Source organism: Camponotus floridanus, unplaced genomic scaffold (genome assembly GCF_003227725.1).
Source record: "Camponotus floridanus strain SB8 unplaced genomic scaffold, Cflo_v7.5 scaffold111, whole genome shotgun sequence".
Classification (NCBI taxonomy): domain Eukaryota; kingdom Metazoa; phylum Arthropoda; class Insecta; order Hymenoptera; family Formicidae; genus Camponotus; species Camponotus floridanus.
Genome location: NW_020229228.1, coordinates 39,807 through 56,338, shown reverse-complemented (window position 1 = coordinate 56,338; position 16,532 = coordinate 39,807). Strand labels below are relative to the sequence as shown.

Genomic DNA, 16,532 nt, shown 5'->3' with positions numbered 1-16,532 from the left:
TATTATTATTATATCTTGCTCAAAAAATAATATTCCGATATTATTTGCAGAGTCGTGGCTGACGATCTATCAAACATGTTGCGGCTTATGGTCCTATTCTTTCTATGTAAGTATATTTTGAATTTCTATATTATTTTCCATTAATATGTAGATACAATTTCGATAAGTCAATATTATTGGAGAAACCGTAATAAAACAGGTATATTTATCCAATTGATCCTGCAATAATAGGATAACAAATATAACAAATTTCTATATTACTGATACTTATAATATAATTTTAATTGAATAATCACAGAGATTTTATTTTATAAAAGTTTGTAAAAATCGTGTTTCTAGAAAATTATTTTTTATCGATACACATCTCTTTTATATTTATCTTATTGTTAAATAAATGATACATTTAAAGAAAAATAATTTTTTTCTGTCTGAAATTTTTGTTTTTAATAATTATAGTTTTCTTATCACGATTTTTTTTAGATGTATAAATCCGCTATAAAAATATATGTAATATGGAAATATTCAAGAGATAATTTGCATTTATATCGAGATAAAATAGGTTTTTAGCAAATTACTACATCCTTTACAATGTCAAATATTACATGCAATCTATCGACAGAGAAGCAAATGCATATTGATATTAAAAGCAGTGTCATCGGATCAAACGTATATATCGCGCGACACACACACGTTCCTCGCAAATCGTAAGCTTCATTCTTCAATGAATCAATTCATTCCTGACAAATAAACGAAATAAAAATATCCTCTTTCGAGCTTGTACGTATTCAGGTCGTTTTCTTTTTCTCGTCCTTTATCTTCTTCACGGTTGTCTGGCATTTAAAGGATCGGTGGGAATACGAGGATACAATCGGCGAAATGGCATTTGCGCGCGCGTGTGCACCTTGGTGATGGTCATCGGCCATCGGTGGTGGACAAACGATTAATGTCACAATCAGTTTTGCCGCGCAGGTGTATGTTTTATGCATGTAAGTGAGAGAGATTATCCGATATTTTTATTTATTATTTTTCTCCCTTATCGCCACCGCTTATCTATGCTTCGGTGGCCGATAATTATAGACCAATCGTGCAGCCATATCTCTGACAAGCGTGGGAGAGCCGTGGCATCCTGTCGCGCGTGGATAAAGTCAAGGATTTGCTTCCGTGGCGAAGGTGAATCCGACGGAGGATCTCTCTCTCGCTCTCGGGATTTATGGCCGTTTATACTCGTCGTTTCTCTCTTCTACGCCGAGGAGCACGGCACACAATCTGCGGTACAGGAAGATCGATGTTGTTGACTCACCGACCATTCACGCGGCATTTGTCACCACGCTTGTCGTTGCCTCTAGAAATATGGAAATTTTATTTGCCTTCTCCGGGAATTTGCGTACAAAAGGCTCTCAGGGAAATGGCACACTTAAGAGCCGCGTAAGATAAAACCGTGTGTGAGAGGCAATTAAGTGATATTTATTAACAAACTTGATTGTGTTTTCGACTAAATTCCCACAGTGTTTTTAAAAATACGCTGCACGTATATTTAATTATAATGAAAGTTTTTTCATCTGTCGTTCATTAAATCTTTTTCGTTCCTTTCTCCAAGAAATTAACGTAATTTTATTTTATATAATTTTATTTTATATGAAAATAAATAATAAGAAATTGTTAATATTATCTACATGGATTAAAATAATTCTTTCAAATGATGCGGATAATTAGAAGTAAACAAATCCCATGTGAAGAAGAATCTAGTAATTGAGAAAAAAATAATATTAAATCTCATTAACGATATTTGATCTTGTATTTTCCGACAGGATTTTCCGTAAAATTTCATGCGCCGCAACGTGTTACTCTCGCAATAATGTAAAATGGAGAGATATTGGATTAAGTGAAGGACCTACTGAATGTAACGTTTGAGAAACCTCTCGTCATAGCGTAGTAGAAAAGTTGGCGACTACTTCGTTGGAAATGCGCGATTCGATATCCGGAACTTAGCGCAAGTATGCGCGGAAAATTTTTCATCGCCGCGAAAGTTCGTCGCTTTACCTTCATGAAACTTTGCACGTTTTCCGCGATCTCGTAGAGAATTTCGCGGAGCAAGTTACGACTTCGTCCTATCACTTTTTACCCATCTTTAGTACTCCGTCGCGTCCTAACATTTTCCAATAACGTTCCGTATGGCTTTATTTTCGATGTCGTTAAGTTTCTCTTTATCTTCTCGGGGAGCTTTTGGAGTTTCGAGTGCTTGGGCCATTGCCAGAATCGACAATCAGGCCATCGACTTTCGGTTGAAAAATTATGTCTCATTTGTGCACAATTAGACAAGATTAATAAATATGTGATATTTGAGCAATTTTCAAACTATATTTATACATTTTTCAAACTATATCCGCACACACATACAGCGGGAAGCATCTTTATGAGAGTAGTGAAAATATTTGTATGCTTGGAATGACGAAGAGTATGTATAGTATTGCCTGCTTTATTAAATACCGTGCGAATTTCTAATACCAGCGCGTCAAATGCGCAAAACATCAAAGGCGATGGCCCCTGAACTCCACCCCAGAGCTTTTACGTTCTGTTTATATAACGTGTCACGGCTGTCACGCGCTTTCTCTCGATTACAAATCCTTTTACGACTGCCATGGTGGTAGTTTAATTGAATATCACAATATTTCCTCAATTTTCAATAGAGCACATTCTTACAATAACTCGATCGAAGAATAAAATCAATTCAAAGTCGATTCTTGAATGTAGAAAAATAAATATTATAATTATATTATAATTATATTATATATTATACTTATTCGTGAAACATTTCTTTTATTTTTTATTCAGCGAAGATGTTTGAGATAATCAAACATTTTTTTAATTGCAAATATTTCATATCTATCAGTTATCTCGAGTCTTATTTAACATAGAAATATAAAAATATTGTAGTATAAAAAAAAGAGCGAACGTTTTTTAAAAATAAACGTTTCATGTTTCCTTCACTTCCCATAGTTATTTTTTCATTTTTGGCATTCTATCGATGTATAGACATGTATTATGTATATGTGCATGTGTGCGCAATTGTTCTCCCCTACATATATCGTTATTTCCGATACGCATATTCAAAATGCTCTTGAAAAAAAACCGTTTCAACTTTTTCGTTGTTGAATATGTAAAGCGCGCCGGTTGCAGGTAGAATAGAATGGCTCATAAGTCAAAAATAAATTTTGATAAGTTCGATATAATGTTTTTCTTCTTTTCCTCTTTCTATTTCCTATTTTCGATATATTTGTATCAGCGGCTGTGATCTTGTTCCGCGTATAGTTTACCCGTGTCGAATAAAGAAAAGAAAGAGAGGTCATGATGTACACAATCTCTATCATAATACCCGCGGGATTATACGGATGTATCGATCGTATGCGATCCTGCCGGGTGTGCTTTGTTGATAAAGCTTCTTTATTCAACGATGAAAATAGCCTGGACGTTGCTGTCGTCCACCATTTTCGTAAGCTTGTAGTACGAATGTAGCGACTACGCAAATATATGCTATGGTCTCTATAGAACAACTTGTGTATAGAACGTTCGGATTATAGACGACCGCGACTCGTTGACCTAATTTCGCAAACAGGGCGAAACACATGATGGTTTAATCCCAACTCTAATTCCTGCTTCCGACTTTCAGATATCGCTGCCACTTACACACCTGGCCACTGCGAAGCAAGGGTAAGTGTTATTCTTTCTCTTTTTGTTTCTCGAATTTATACGAAATACACGAAATAAAAAAGATATATCTTTCTAATATTTATTTTTATTTTTATTTCATATCTTTATTATTTATCATTGTGTGAGCGTAATTTTATTTAAAGTGGATACATCTTTTTTACACAAGTGTAATCGATATATGTTTATATATAATATTAATTCAGAACAAATGTTAATAATCTTATATAAATTTCTATATATTCAAATATATTCAAATAATTCAAATATAATCATGAATAAAAGAATAGAAATCATTTTTGTCACTGAAAGCTCCATTTACATATCAAAAATGAATTTATCTCATGAATATAAAAATCTTTTAATCTTATCAAAAATAAACCATCTTGATTCTATTAAATATTAGAATATCGTACGAAATGCACTTTTAACTTTAAATTATAAAATGTGCTATTTATATTCAAAGGACGTCAAATATTCTGATGTTGAGAAAAATAGATTGAGAAGCTATTTTTCGCAACATTTTTTAGAGTATGAAATTATTTTCGCATCATTAGTCTAGGCTTGAATCTATTAATTCAACTCTTCTACTAATTAATTATTTTTTTATATACATTAATTTTACATAATCTCTTTCTTACCTATTCATGCGAAATTACTTTTTCCCGTTGTAATTGAAACTTTAGTTAAATCTGAGATTAATTTTATAACTAACCTCGCGGATTTTGTATAACTTTCAATCTTCATTCGCTCAATTTCACGAAAATGTCATTTAATTTACACTATATAGTGATAATTTCAGTACAGTACGCGATATTTTCCAAGTTTAATATTAAATTTCCGACTTTCGTACAACTCAAAGTTGGCGCACAAACGATGAAGTCTTTATATTCAGGAATTATCCCTCTCGCTATCGGCTTTCGTAGATTCGCCGGACGCGAGTTTAATCGATAGTTTAAAAACACTCGTCGGAATATTTATCGTGGATTCCCTCTTAATTCTGTAAAGAAGTAGTAAAAGCGACCGAGAACGCAATGTTCTCGTAAATATTCAAGCGGTGCTAATCTGAAGACCGTGCGATTCCAATCAGGCGGCTCTTTGGACGCCGAAGTTAATTAGGCGGGCTAAGTAATTAAAGTCCCTGCGGCCCTTATTTCAAGTAATGCAATTTAACTTTCGTGGAATTTCATGCGGGCGGTGTACGCGACGGTTATTGCAACGATTTACGATTCGCGAGCGATCGATTCGGAAGAGGGCAGTGGTCGCCAACGTACACTTTTTTTCGCATTCGTTTACATAGGTGTAACGCGGATTTTAAATTACGCGCAAGGGCAGATGTATAATTAAAGAGAGAGACAATTCTCCAGCGAAAAATCGCTCTCGAGTGAAATTACATACAATGTTCGTCGCTTTGAAGTCGCCCTAAGCGTCTCTAATAAATGCGACAATGGTCAATACAACCGGATCGATACGCAACGCGCGTTTACCGTGATTTACGCGAAGCGTAACGCGTAACGCGTAGGGAACGGCGTGCGGGGGGTCTGTATGTAGCGAAATTTAATCAAACTTTCGGCATCCCGTGGGATATACGAGTTGTGCAGTATCGAATTTCATCGCGTGTGCGGGATATAATGGCGCGTTCTCTCGTTCGTCGCGTTTTCGTTCCCGTCCGTCGTATAGTTTCGCCCATGCAAAATCGATAGCGCTTAATGCACTCGTTGAACTCGTTCGAGCGTGCGAGTGCATAAATTGATTTCTCTAATTATTAACACTTCACTATACGAGCGATTCAAATGTCCGTATATATCTGAATATCGCGAGGATCTGAAATTTTTTTTTCTTTTTTTTTAGCGGGCTTCTCGTATTCTCTAATATATATAATCTAGCGGACTAAATCCTGGCTTCATTTATTCGTTTTTCGTGAATCTCGCGAATGGCTACGTCGGTGAAAAAAAAGATTGCTAACTAGGATTGATACATTGACGTTCTAACCACGCTTGACTTTATAAGTTTCTGATCAAAGTTATCTTGATGCTAAAATATTAACTTTGATGAAAAATGTTAAGATGATGTCAAAATTGACACAGATTTAATTTAATGAAGCTAATAATGAGTTGAGACAAATTTGGCTTCATTTATTCGTTTTTCGTGAATCTCGCGAATGGCTACGTCGATGAAAAAAAATATTGCTAACTAGGACTGATACATTGACGTTCTAATCACGCTTGACTTTATAAGTTCTGATTAAAGTAATCTTGATGCTAAAATATTAACTTTGATGAAAAATGTTAAGATGATGTAAAAATTGACACAGATTTAATTTAATGAAGCTAATAATGAGTTGAGACAAATTTGGCTTCATTTATTCGTTTTTCGTGAATCTCGCGAATGGCTACGTCGATGAAAAAAAATATTGCTAACTAGGACTGATACATTGACGTTCTAATCACGCTTGACTTTATAAGTTCTGATTAAAGTAATCTTGATGCTAAAATATTAACTTTGATGAAAAATGTTAAGATGATGTAAAAATTGACACAGATTTAATTTAACGAAGCTAATGAGTTGAGGCAAAAAATATCATTTTCTCCAAAAAGAAATGAATAAGAGGCGTTTATATTCATTTATTAGTATTATTTATAATCTTAAATGTTTTTCAATTATAAAATATTGATATTTAAAGAAACGCAGGGATCGGAAGAGATGTAATACAATGAGAAATTACAATTCGAGTTTTGAAAGTAACACACTTTCCGAGAAATTCGCCGTATGAAACTCGAGTGCTTTTCTGCAAGTAGTTTTACTTTCTAAGAGTGTATTGCCTTGCAGGCATCGCGAGATGTCGAGCATGCGAGACTACCAGAGTTCCTCACGGAATTGGACCTGTCGAGTCTCGAGGCATCCGAGGAAGACGTCGAAGCGCTGAAGAAAATCGTGAAAAGGCTGGCGCCCGAGAAGAACGGCGAGTACCAAGTTTACCAAGGTTCTCTCAGAGCTATCCTACTAACCTCGAGACTACATCGCTAATATTTTCTTTTCCGACCTGACTAAAGCGACTCGCTTTTTCTTCCATTGCCAGTCTTCTTCGGTAACGAGGACCTTCTCAAGGAGTGGCTCAAAGGAGCGGGTATTATTATCTTGAACGTGCTTTGCCCTGCATGCTTCATCTTTCTGATGCATCTATTCAAGCACGAGATTCTTCCTTTCTATCACTTATAAAATCAATTGTTTAAATTCTGCGTTTTTAAAATAATTTTAGAATATTTTAAAACGCGCGATGTGTAATATTGTAATTTATCTACTTTGTTCCGCGCTTATTAATTGCTTACTAATTGCAGAGTTTCGGGTAAAATCGTAAATTACGAGCGTAGATCATAAATATGGATAAAAAGTTATGAATAAATATCATACATCTTTGGTCATATCTTTTATCCAAGCATAAAATTAATATTTGTTTATTCCATTTTTTTCATTCTATGGCGTTTCGCATGTTATCTTTTCTCATGTATACATTTGCATCATGTTGTATATTTGTTTTCTGCACGTAAACATAACGTACATACATGTAAATGCTTGGTGCGCTTCTGCAAGGGATGCATTTATGCAGATATTTACTGTAAATTTATCGAAGGCTTGTTCGGCTAGATTTGAAATATTCCGCAAAAGGGAAACGAGAGCATCCGATGCCTGCGCGTCGCTTCTAACCATCTCACCGAAGCGTCAGATATTACGTAAGGCCGTGTAAGCGAAAGTCATTGAGTGCGTGCGAATATCTCGGGACGATCGGACTGCGTTTCTGCTTTCCCACGAGGTGCAATTTTTCGTTTTACGACAATTGTGCTTAGGACGCTTCGTGACTTTCCGCCAAAGTGACAGACTTTCTAAGACTTCGTGCGGCTATTCTTCGGTCGATTTGCTGTTTCTCCAAAACCGTGACGTAATCGCACTGTTATCGTCCGATAAATTAAATTTCAAAAATATTTTCGCATGTATGACGCCACACGACAGGTAATCTATCGCTCATTTATCATCCTTCACAGAAGTGCCGTGATGCGAATTTTAATACACAATCTATATCGCTTCAAAGTTCTCGTTCCGCGGTTGAATTTTGCGGAAAAATCGATGACACGAGCTCGCATGGCTCGTGAAAGCACAACTGATTACATCGCAATATTCATACTTTGGAAGCACGTTCACGAAAACGCGGACTGGGAGAACCGTGTGCGCTTTGATAACACTAAGCGTTATAAAATTTAATAACGCTCCATTTTGTACTCAGACGTGACAGGACAGCCCGGGGTGGATTATCCAGCTCTCACGTCGATCCCAGCCACTTCATTCAGCTGTCGCGGTCTAAGAGGGGGATATTACGCGGATTTAGAGACAAATTGCCAGGTAAGTGGCATCGATATTGTGTATCTCGCTTACAAGATAAATAGTTTGATCAAAACTTTCCTAGAGATGCGCTCACGGATCTGAAACTTGGATAATTGTAAAGGATACTTACAGAAAAATGACATAAATAAATAATAAAAAGTAATCAAATTTAAAAAAATAAAAAAGATTGAAAATTTCTCTGTCTTTTCTTTGTCACTCGAATTATTTTTATAGTAGTTTATTTAGTTAATGAGAGGCATAATATTGATGCTAATTTCAGGTATTCCACATCTGCGACAATGGACGAAAGATCTCGTTCTTGTGTCCCAATGGTACCATCTTTCAACAGTCGCAACTTATATGCGACTGGTGGTTCAAAGTGGACTGCAGCAAGTCCACGGAACTGTACGAGCAAAGCGCCGAACAATTGGCCGAGGAGGAGAAGAAACGTGCGGACGCGAGGAAGATGAAATCTGAGTATCATCGTCCAGTAGAACAGCAGGATAACGCGGATTACTACGAGGCTCAAAACGTCGATTACGACGGCAAGCAAAACGGCAGAATGAATCCATACGGCCAATCTCCCGTCAATCAGAATCAAATTCCGGCGAAGCAGGAATTCAAGTCCGCCCAGCACTTCAAATCGAACAACAATCGAGATTCCGGTCGTTATTTCCAGGAAAACAACGCGAATGCACTACGAACTAACGAGAAAACGAGTCAAACACCCGAGAATTTCAATCAGCAACCGAAACAACGACAGTATCACGACGGTGGCTCGAATTATTCGACGAACAATAGGCAGAGAAATCAGCTGGTGAACACGCAAGGAGACAATAAATTCAACTACGAGCAGGGGAATAAGTTCCAGGATACTCGACAGAATTACCAGAGTAATTCGCAGGATTACCGGCCGGATCAAAATACGCCGCTCAACAACGAGAAGCCAGGATTTAGAGGTACGAAGTCACGTCCGTCGACGCGAAACAATTTGCTCGGCTCCAATCAATCGCAGAAGTCTACGCCGATTTATATGGAAACGACGACCTTCCGAACGACGACCGCGGCACCTCCGAAGGAATATCAGCAGTTTGCGGAAAGCGCCGCATTCGTGTCGAATCGGGGAAATCGCTTCAACTCGGGCAGATCCGAGAGCAATCGGCAGTTCTATTATCATTCCTTTGATTATCAGGATCATTCAACTACGATCGATTATCGCGATCAGGAGACGACCACTTTGACGCCGGAGAGAAACCAGGAGGCAGAAACGGTGTCTTTCACGCCGAAGACGAACGCACCTTCATTCCCGGGACCCACATTCGCTCCCGTTTATAAACCCAAGGCAACGACATTGCCGCCTTATGAAACAACTTTGCAATACACGCCCACCACCGAGACGTCCTTCTACAGCACTTCCTACTACGGACAAGACGATACTCCGGAAACTACCGTTTACGCCAACACCGCGACTGTCACGTCGTCTTCTGTAGATGAATATTCGACCACGGAGTCTTATGCTACGCGAAACGATCTGCAAACTCCTGCCGCGATAGGGAGGGTGCCACCGCTCGCTGGAAATCATCAAAATCAGCAGTACGTTGCTCATAGAGTAACCAATCAGAGGGACACCGATCGCGACACAGCTTCTTACGCGACAACGCGTCCGTATTTAAATACAGAAAGCTATCGACACAATGTACCGGTTAATGTCACGTCGACCGTGAACCACGAAGAGAATCGCAGTGGGACGACTCGGTCCAATTATCAAAGCGAAAATAACATAGCGGATATCGAGACTAAAAGCACAACGAGGGATCCCTGGCGCGCGTCTTCGCAGAGCTTCCGGCAAAACTCGATCAGTTCGACCGAGAAGCCATGGAAAAGTACGAACGTTTATCAGCCGATCGGATCCACTAGTAAGACCTTGAGTCCCTATGACACGAGTTTCACTTACAAACAAGGGAAAGTACTGTCTACCTTAGGTCCTTACATACCGTTCACCAAGAATTACGTTTACTCGACGATGACCACGACTCCGACGCCGAAACCGTCGGCTACCGTGCCGACTTACAGCTCTACCTTGACCAATTATCGCATAACGGCGAGCAATCTTTTGCCCAAGATGAAGTCTTCGTCTCCAGTAACGAGCAAGCCTAGAGACAGAGCGACTTATCTGCCTGAGGCGAGTAGCAAGCGACCAACGACTTTGGAAGACAGGCCTTACACCGAACGGGAACACGCGCTTAGCATGTTGCATTCTCTTCAGGGTTTGGAGAACAACGCGAATAGTCTGAGCGAGATCAAGAAGAGTGGATCCGATCGAAGCGCGCCCCTCCCGCCCGGGCCGTCTACCTTACATTCGTTAGCCCTGTACTTTGCCACAGCTAGTGACAATCTTGACTTGAACGAGACAGTCGAGTCCATCGCGAGCGTCGAGCATCAAGATGGCAGAGAAGACGATTATTCGCGCAACGCGTCTGTCGAGTTACCCATCAACATTCTCACGCAGCACACCATCGCGTCGTACGCCGAGCTGTTCAATCTGAACAATGCCCTCGAGGGAAACGCTACGATCGCCGAATTCGCGGCAGAGATCGATAATGTCGCCAGCGAGATCAATGACGAGGACGATGATCTCGACATCGAGCAGAGCGAAGGTCCAGTGAACGGCGCGAAGAGATCGAATAATACTAAATTGCGCGAGCTGGCCCAGGTCTTCACTCACGCTTTGTCGGCATACTTGCAGGATCCAGACACTTTTAAAAAAGTGCTCACGGAGATTAGGCCCACGCAACCTCCGACGACGACACTCGACGACGGTCAATATGAGACGACATTGTATCCGACCACAGCAGAGGAGTACTCGTCGGTGACCAAAGAGAAGGATGAGGTCCTGGACTTTTCGGATGACACGGATGCATCCAGGAGGCGCAAACCGTCTACCGTATTTCCAACCACTTCGCAACCGCCCACGACCACCGATAGATCGTACTTGACTTATTACACGACGCCCTACGAAGAATATTATTCAACGAGTGAGACGCGCAGACCGATCTACTATCCGAGTACGACGTTGTTACCACCTGGCACTTCATCGCGTGACTCGGAAGATTATATGGAATCGTCGACGCAGAGTGGCAACACGTTCGCCTTTGAAGTCAATCGCGCTTTCACCACCACTACAGGCGACATTAACAATTACGACAGCGACACGAGAGATTCGACTGATCTGTCGCCGGTTTACGATAATTATTTCCCGTTGGATGAAGACGGAAATCGAGATAAGATCAGCAACTCTCGCAATAATACAGCGAGAACCTTCCAGCCATACGGCAAGAACGTCAAGCCCAAGAGCGCTACGCCTATAAGTAATTACGTGTCGTCGTCGACGCTGGCGTCTTTCCAGCCCTCAGGAACGATCTCGTCCAGAGGTTCGGCTAGCGATAAACCTGTCCAAAACCTAACGCCGCCTCACTACCAGCGCTTTGGTAATGTGAAGGTTTTCGAGGTGTCCAATAGCATCGTGCCTAATCAGATACATTCGACGACACCTTTGTCCAGGAGCAAGCCTTCCTACGATACACCTAGCACTACCGTTCAGCCTTTCAGGATACGTTATTATGATTCGACCACGATGCTGCCCGAAGATCGGAAGACCAGTCCCGAGTCTCTGGTCACGGCTCGCAGCTCGTATATCAAGTACAGGAACAGCTACAATCGTATAGAGGGCAACCGCGCGGAAGGTACTCATAAGCCCGTGGAAAATCCGTCAACAACGGCAGCAACGACGATCCGAGACAACGTCGGGACACTAGATCCGATCACCGCGACCGTCGGCGATGTCATTCCGTATACTGCTACCGTTACTCGCGCTACCTCCGGCAAATCATCGTCGTCCAGCACGTCGTCCACCAGGCAGCCCAGTTCGCTGAACAACGATCACTGGACCTCTTCGCCCATGGTCACCCAGTTGTGGGAGACGACGGTGTTCGTGGATCCTCAACACATCAATCACGGTCTACAATCGAGTGTGGACATTGCTAGATCGCCCACTACCGACAACACCATCGAGGGGGAATCGGAACGCACGGCAGCGACTACCACCAGATCCCCGACGTCGTTCACCGAAGTAGACCTCGACGGGACGACGGAAGAACGGACTACCACTAGTACCCCTAGTCCCTGGCAATGGGCGACGAATGGCAACGATTCGCCGATAACGTTCACTCTGCTTCCGACGACTTTTACCGCGGAGAACACAGCGACTCCGACGCCGATCATCACGACACGATCCAGCATCACGACCACAATAACGTCCTCGGTGACGACTAATTCCGTTTCTCGAGACAATCGAGCGTCCACTTTACTGCCGTTCCCGACGAATGCGTTGAATACCACCGAGAACGAGGTGATCAAGGCGCAGGAGATGTTCGGGAAACTGAACGAGACGAGTTCCAACACGCTAATGCGAGTGATGAAGCAGGCCGATAATAATGAAACGGTGAGGCAGCTCGTGCTGTTGCTGATAAGCCATTGCAATGGACCTAGAAACAAGACGACGGAGCAGCAGAAAGAACAGCTGTTAGATGCTCTTCTAAGATTGCCAGTTAACGAGTTTAGTTCCGAAGAATCGCGAGAGATCGTCGCCGGTATCAGCAAACTTAATCTTCCTAGTGGTACGTTATACTACATTCATTAATGATCATTTAGAATGTTATCAAATTTCTATTTTAATTCCCGGCAACATTTTCTACTAGCAACAATAATGTTTTATTTGCGTAAACACTGATATATAATAACTGACATATAATAAACACTGACATATAATAAATATATATTTATTATTATACTGATATATATATTCATTATTATACCAATATATATTCATAATTAAATATATATTCATTATTATACCAATATAATAAATATATATTCATTATTAAACCGATATAATAAATATATATTCATTATTATATCGATAAATATATATTTATTATTATACCGCAAATTTTACAATTAATTAAAACTTGTAGGAAACTGAAATATTATTAATCATATAATCTCTTTATTATTATCTTATTGATGAATAGAGTTTTCAACATAATAAATGTCTTTCGATAACTTTGATAGAATATTAATGTAAGAATACAATAGAATGCTTGGAAAAGATGAAAATTAATATTAGAATATCAAAATATAAAGAATTTACTGCTATTTTTTATTACTGTCTTTAAAATTTCGCTTATAAAACAAGATTTTATTAATTTTATAATAAAAAGATTGCGAAATTTAATATTAAGATAAAAAGAGTCTACCATTTTCTTTTATTATGATTTTTGTGCTATCCTTTCTTTATTAATATTTCAATAAAACCTTTTTGCTTGTGAAATATTATTTCATTAATAGTAATTTTGTTTAGAAAATTGCGCTTTTTCTTTTATTATGATTTTTGTGCTATCCTTTCTTTATTAATATTTCAATAAAACCTTTTTGCTTGTGAAATATTATTTCATCAATAGTAATTTTGTTTAGAAAATTGCGCTTTTTCTTTTATTATGATTTTTGTGCTATCCTTTCTTTGTTAATATTTCAATAAAGCCTTTTTGCTTGTGAAATATTATTTTATTAAGTAATTTTGTTTAGAAAATTGCGCTTTTACTCACAATATAATATTTTTTATTTTCACCATAACTTTCACATTTTTGTAATATATCAATTTATCTCTTTCTACTTTAGTAACTTAAAATGGATTCTATTTTTACGTTCTGTTTACAGGAAAGACACGAGCGGTCATTTTATCAAACTCCACGACGAAGGCTCCACGAGCGTCGTCCGTGAGACCAACGCCATCCGCACCATCCATCACCACCTTCCGTAGTAAAACTGGACGGAGATTCCGAACGACCACGGAGAGTGTCCACAGTTTTGCTAGAAGATCGGACGATGTTGTTCAGACGGACGCAAACAATTCCTTAGCGGAGGACGAGACCATCGTGTCCGACAACCGAGCACTCGAGCTCCTCAGGTCGCTCTACACGATAGCAGCCAAGTGGGGCTGAGGGATCACACAATCGACGACCGATCGGAACTACGCGCGCGTCGGAAGACTCGCGAGATGAATATCTCGCTGGAGTATTAGAAGACGATCCATCTGTCGATACGTATCTCGAAGTAGATCGTTGCTGTCATCGCGTTATCCCGTCTAGCCTAAATTCGAGGAGGGTTCGTAGAGCACGAACTCGGTCAATCGGTTTTGATCTCGGCCCATGAATCGACATGATAAAGAAAAATCTGACGTACGAATGTTTCCTTGAGAGACACGATGATATCGTGCTTCTTATCAATTTGCAACGTGTGATTATCGTTGATTTTGCTATTTTTTGAGAAGAGAAATTCTTGTTCTATTACAATGCTTGATATATACTTACTACGCTTGATTTTTAGAAATTAGATTCGAGCTAAAGTTTCGGTATCTTTAGTCTCGGATCGATAATTACGACAGCGAAGTTCGATTTAACTTGGGGCCGAGATTGACACCCGCGCTCGCGGATATTAAGTAGGTCATGTAACAACCGGTTTTCTCAAAATGTAATCTGTAAACGGCTGCTTGGTACCCGCGATCGAATGTAACTCGTATCGGTTAATATGCGGAGTCCCGATCGATCATCGATCGATAATATCGCGGTATAATAATTAACCGGTTGTAGTCCGACAAGTTGAGATTATGTATTTGTTCTCGCCGTCTCTTTTATTAAGAATAAAACATCGATCGCCTTGAAATATCGGTAACTGTTACTTGCAAAAAATGCCTGCCATACTCTTCGTCCTTCCTGTTCAATGACTTTTGCGTGAATGCTATCGTGTATGAATATTCAATTTAACTCTCTCGTTATCAAATGAAATAATTTAATAAAGAATTAATAAAAAATTTTAATGAGAGATAAAGATTTTTTTTTTATTTCATTGACAAACAATTTGACGAAAATTTATGTAATCCTTCCATTTAAGTCTGCTCGATCCTGTCATATTTGGAATAAATAATTGAATTTGATTGTTGATGTCTACAACACGAGAGAGACATACAAAGTGGTTATTATACTCGAAATTACTCGTGTAAAACAGTGAATGTGCATACCAGCATAAAGGGATTTGTATGACTCATCCGCTTCGTTCTTCTCATAATATTGCCAAGTATATCAAATTGCTATTCGTGTTTGTTAAATAGCACGAAATTGGCGGAATGTGTGATGGAACGTGAATTGCACCGTACGCTTATGGTTATTCGTACCGGTTTGACTCTAGACGTGACACAATTTCGCCCTTTCCTCGCGTATCTTTCCAATCCCAGGTCCTCCTCTGAAATTCGCGTCAGCTCTCAGATACCGTATTAATTCCCATCAGTGGAATTAAATTGATATTCACGGGTTGTGTCGTACGAACCCTCCGTCGTCCCGGAAAAACCGCTGTCGAACTGTTGTTACGTTCAGTATTATGAAAAGACTCCCGGAAGAGGATCCGCCCAGCATCCACAGTGGCGCGGATTCGCCAAATTATTTATTCTATATCTTCGCGACTTCTATCGCGATTCCTATGTCCCGATTAACAGTAAGCTACTTGTATCTTTCATGAAATTACGGTGTTGGTAACGTTCTCTTTCGTCTGGGCATTTCGAGATCGGCGATGCTCCTTCGTCGCGATCCCGAAATGTCCAAACGGGATTTCTAGGTCATTATTTAAGTACCGCGACTTTTAGCGACTTGTAGCCGTATCGACTTTATGTAATATACCTTTGTACAGTATGTGAATAAATATACAGGGTTTTGTTTACCTGTGTTTTGCCTGTCAAATGTTCCTCTTATAATACTTTTATTGATACTTCTTTTATACACATTTCTTTATTTACACTCTTCACATTCTACATGAAACCGCGTCACAGTTCATTACCAACATCGTTCTTAAAAAAGTGCACATGCTATATTTATTGCGTTAAAATTGTAATAAATGTGCAAAATATGTCGTTTGATCCTAATTCAATTATAATAAATGTTATATTTACTTTTGATATTTGTGTACTTTGAAAATTTAAAGATAGAATTTTTAATAGACTTTTAATTGAGATTTAATTGATTCATAAAATATGACTGAATATTTTAATATTATATTTTAGCAATTTTTTATAATATCTTTGATTAAAAATTTTGATGTTTTTGGTGAAATATGTGACATAAATTTAAATTCGCTGCTTGTGATAAGGAAAACATCATTAATGAACTAAAATACCGAAGTAATTAAACTCTTTAGGAAATCATTTGCGCCTTAAATATATAAATCGTTGTAGAAATGTCAACACGAGAATGCTAATAATTCAGAAACGCAGACTAATGAAGGCCATTAATGTTTTTGCGAGAGGGTCCTCGAAAGAAACGACCATGATCCTTGACAATTGCACA

General features: G+C 39.2%; 1 protein-coding gene across 3 annotated transcripts in view; it reads left to right on the top strand.

The window, feature by feature from the left end:
* Nucleotides 1–15,921, top strand: part of LOC105248623 (putative GPI-anchored protein pfl2) — a 42,433-nt gene extending 26,512 nt beyond the window's left edge. Inside the window, exons 2-8 of one of the 3 annotated variants that reach the window (XM_011253511.2) lie at nt 51–106; nt 3,668–3,708; nt 6,535–6,688; nt 6,785–6,832; nt 7,985–8,100; nt 8,363–12,758; nt 13,858–15,921. In XM_011253511.2, coding sequence (XP_011251813.1) covers nt 76–106; nt 3,668–3,708; nt 6,535–6,688; nt 6,785–6,832; nt 7,985–8,100; nt 8,363–12,758; nt 13,858–14,141 — 5,070 coding nt within the window. In that variant the 5' untranslated portion in view covers nt 51–75 and the 3' untranslated portion in view covers nt 14,142–15,921. The remainder of the gene's footprint in view (nt 1–50; nt 107–3,667; nt 3,709–6,534; nt 6,689–6,784; nt 6,833–7,984; nt 8,101–8,362; nt 12,759–13,857) is intronic. The other 2 variants (XM_025414198.1, XM_025414197.1) reach the window with 2 other exon arrangements.
* Nucleotides 15,922–16,532: the final 611 nt, after the last annotated feature.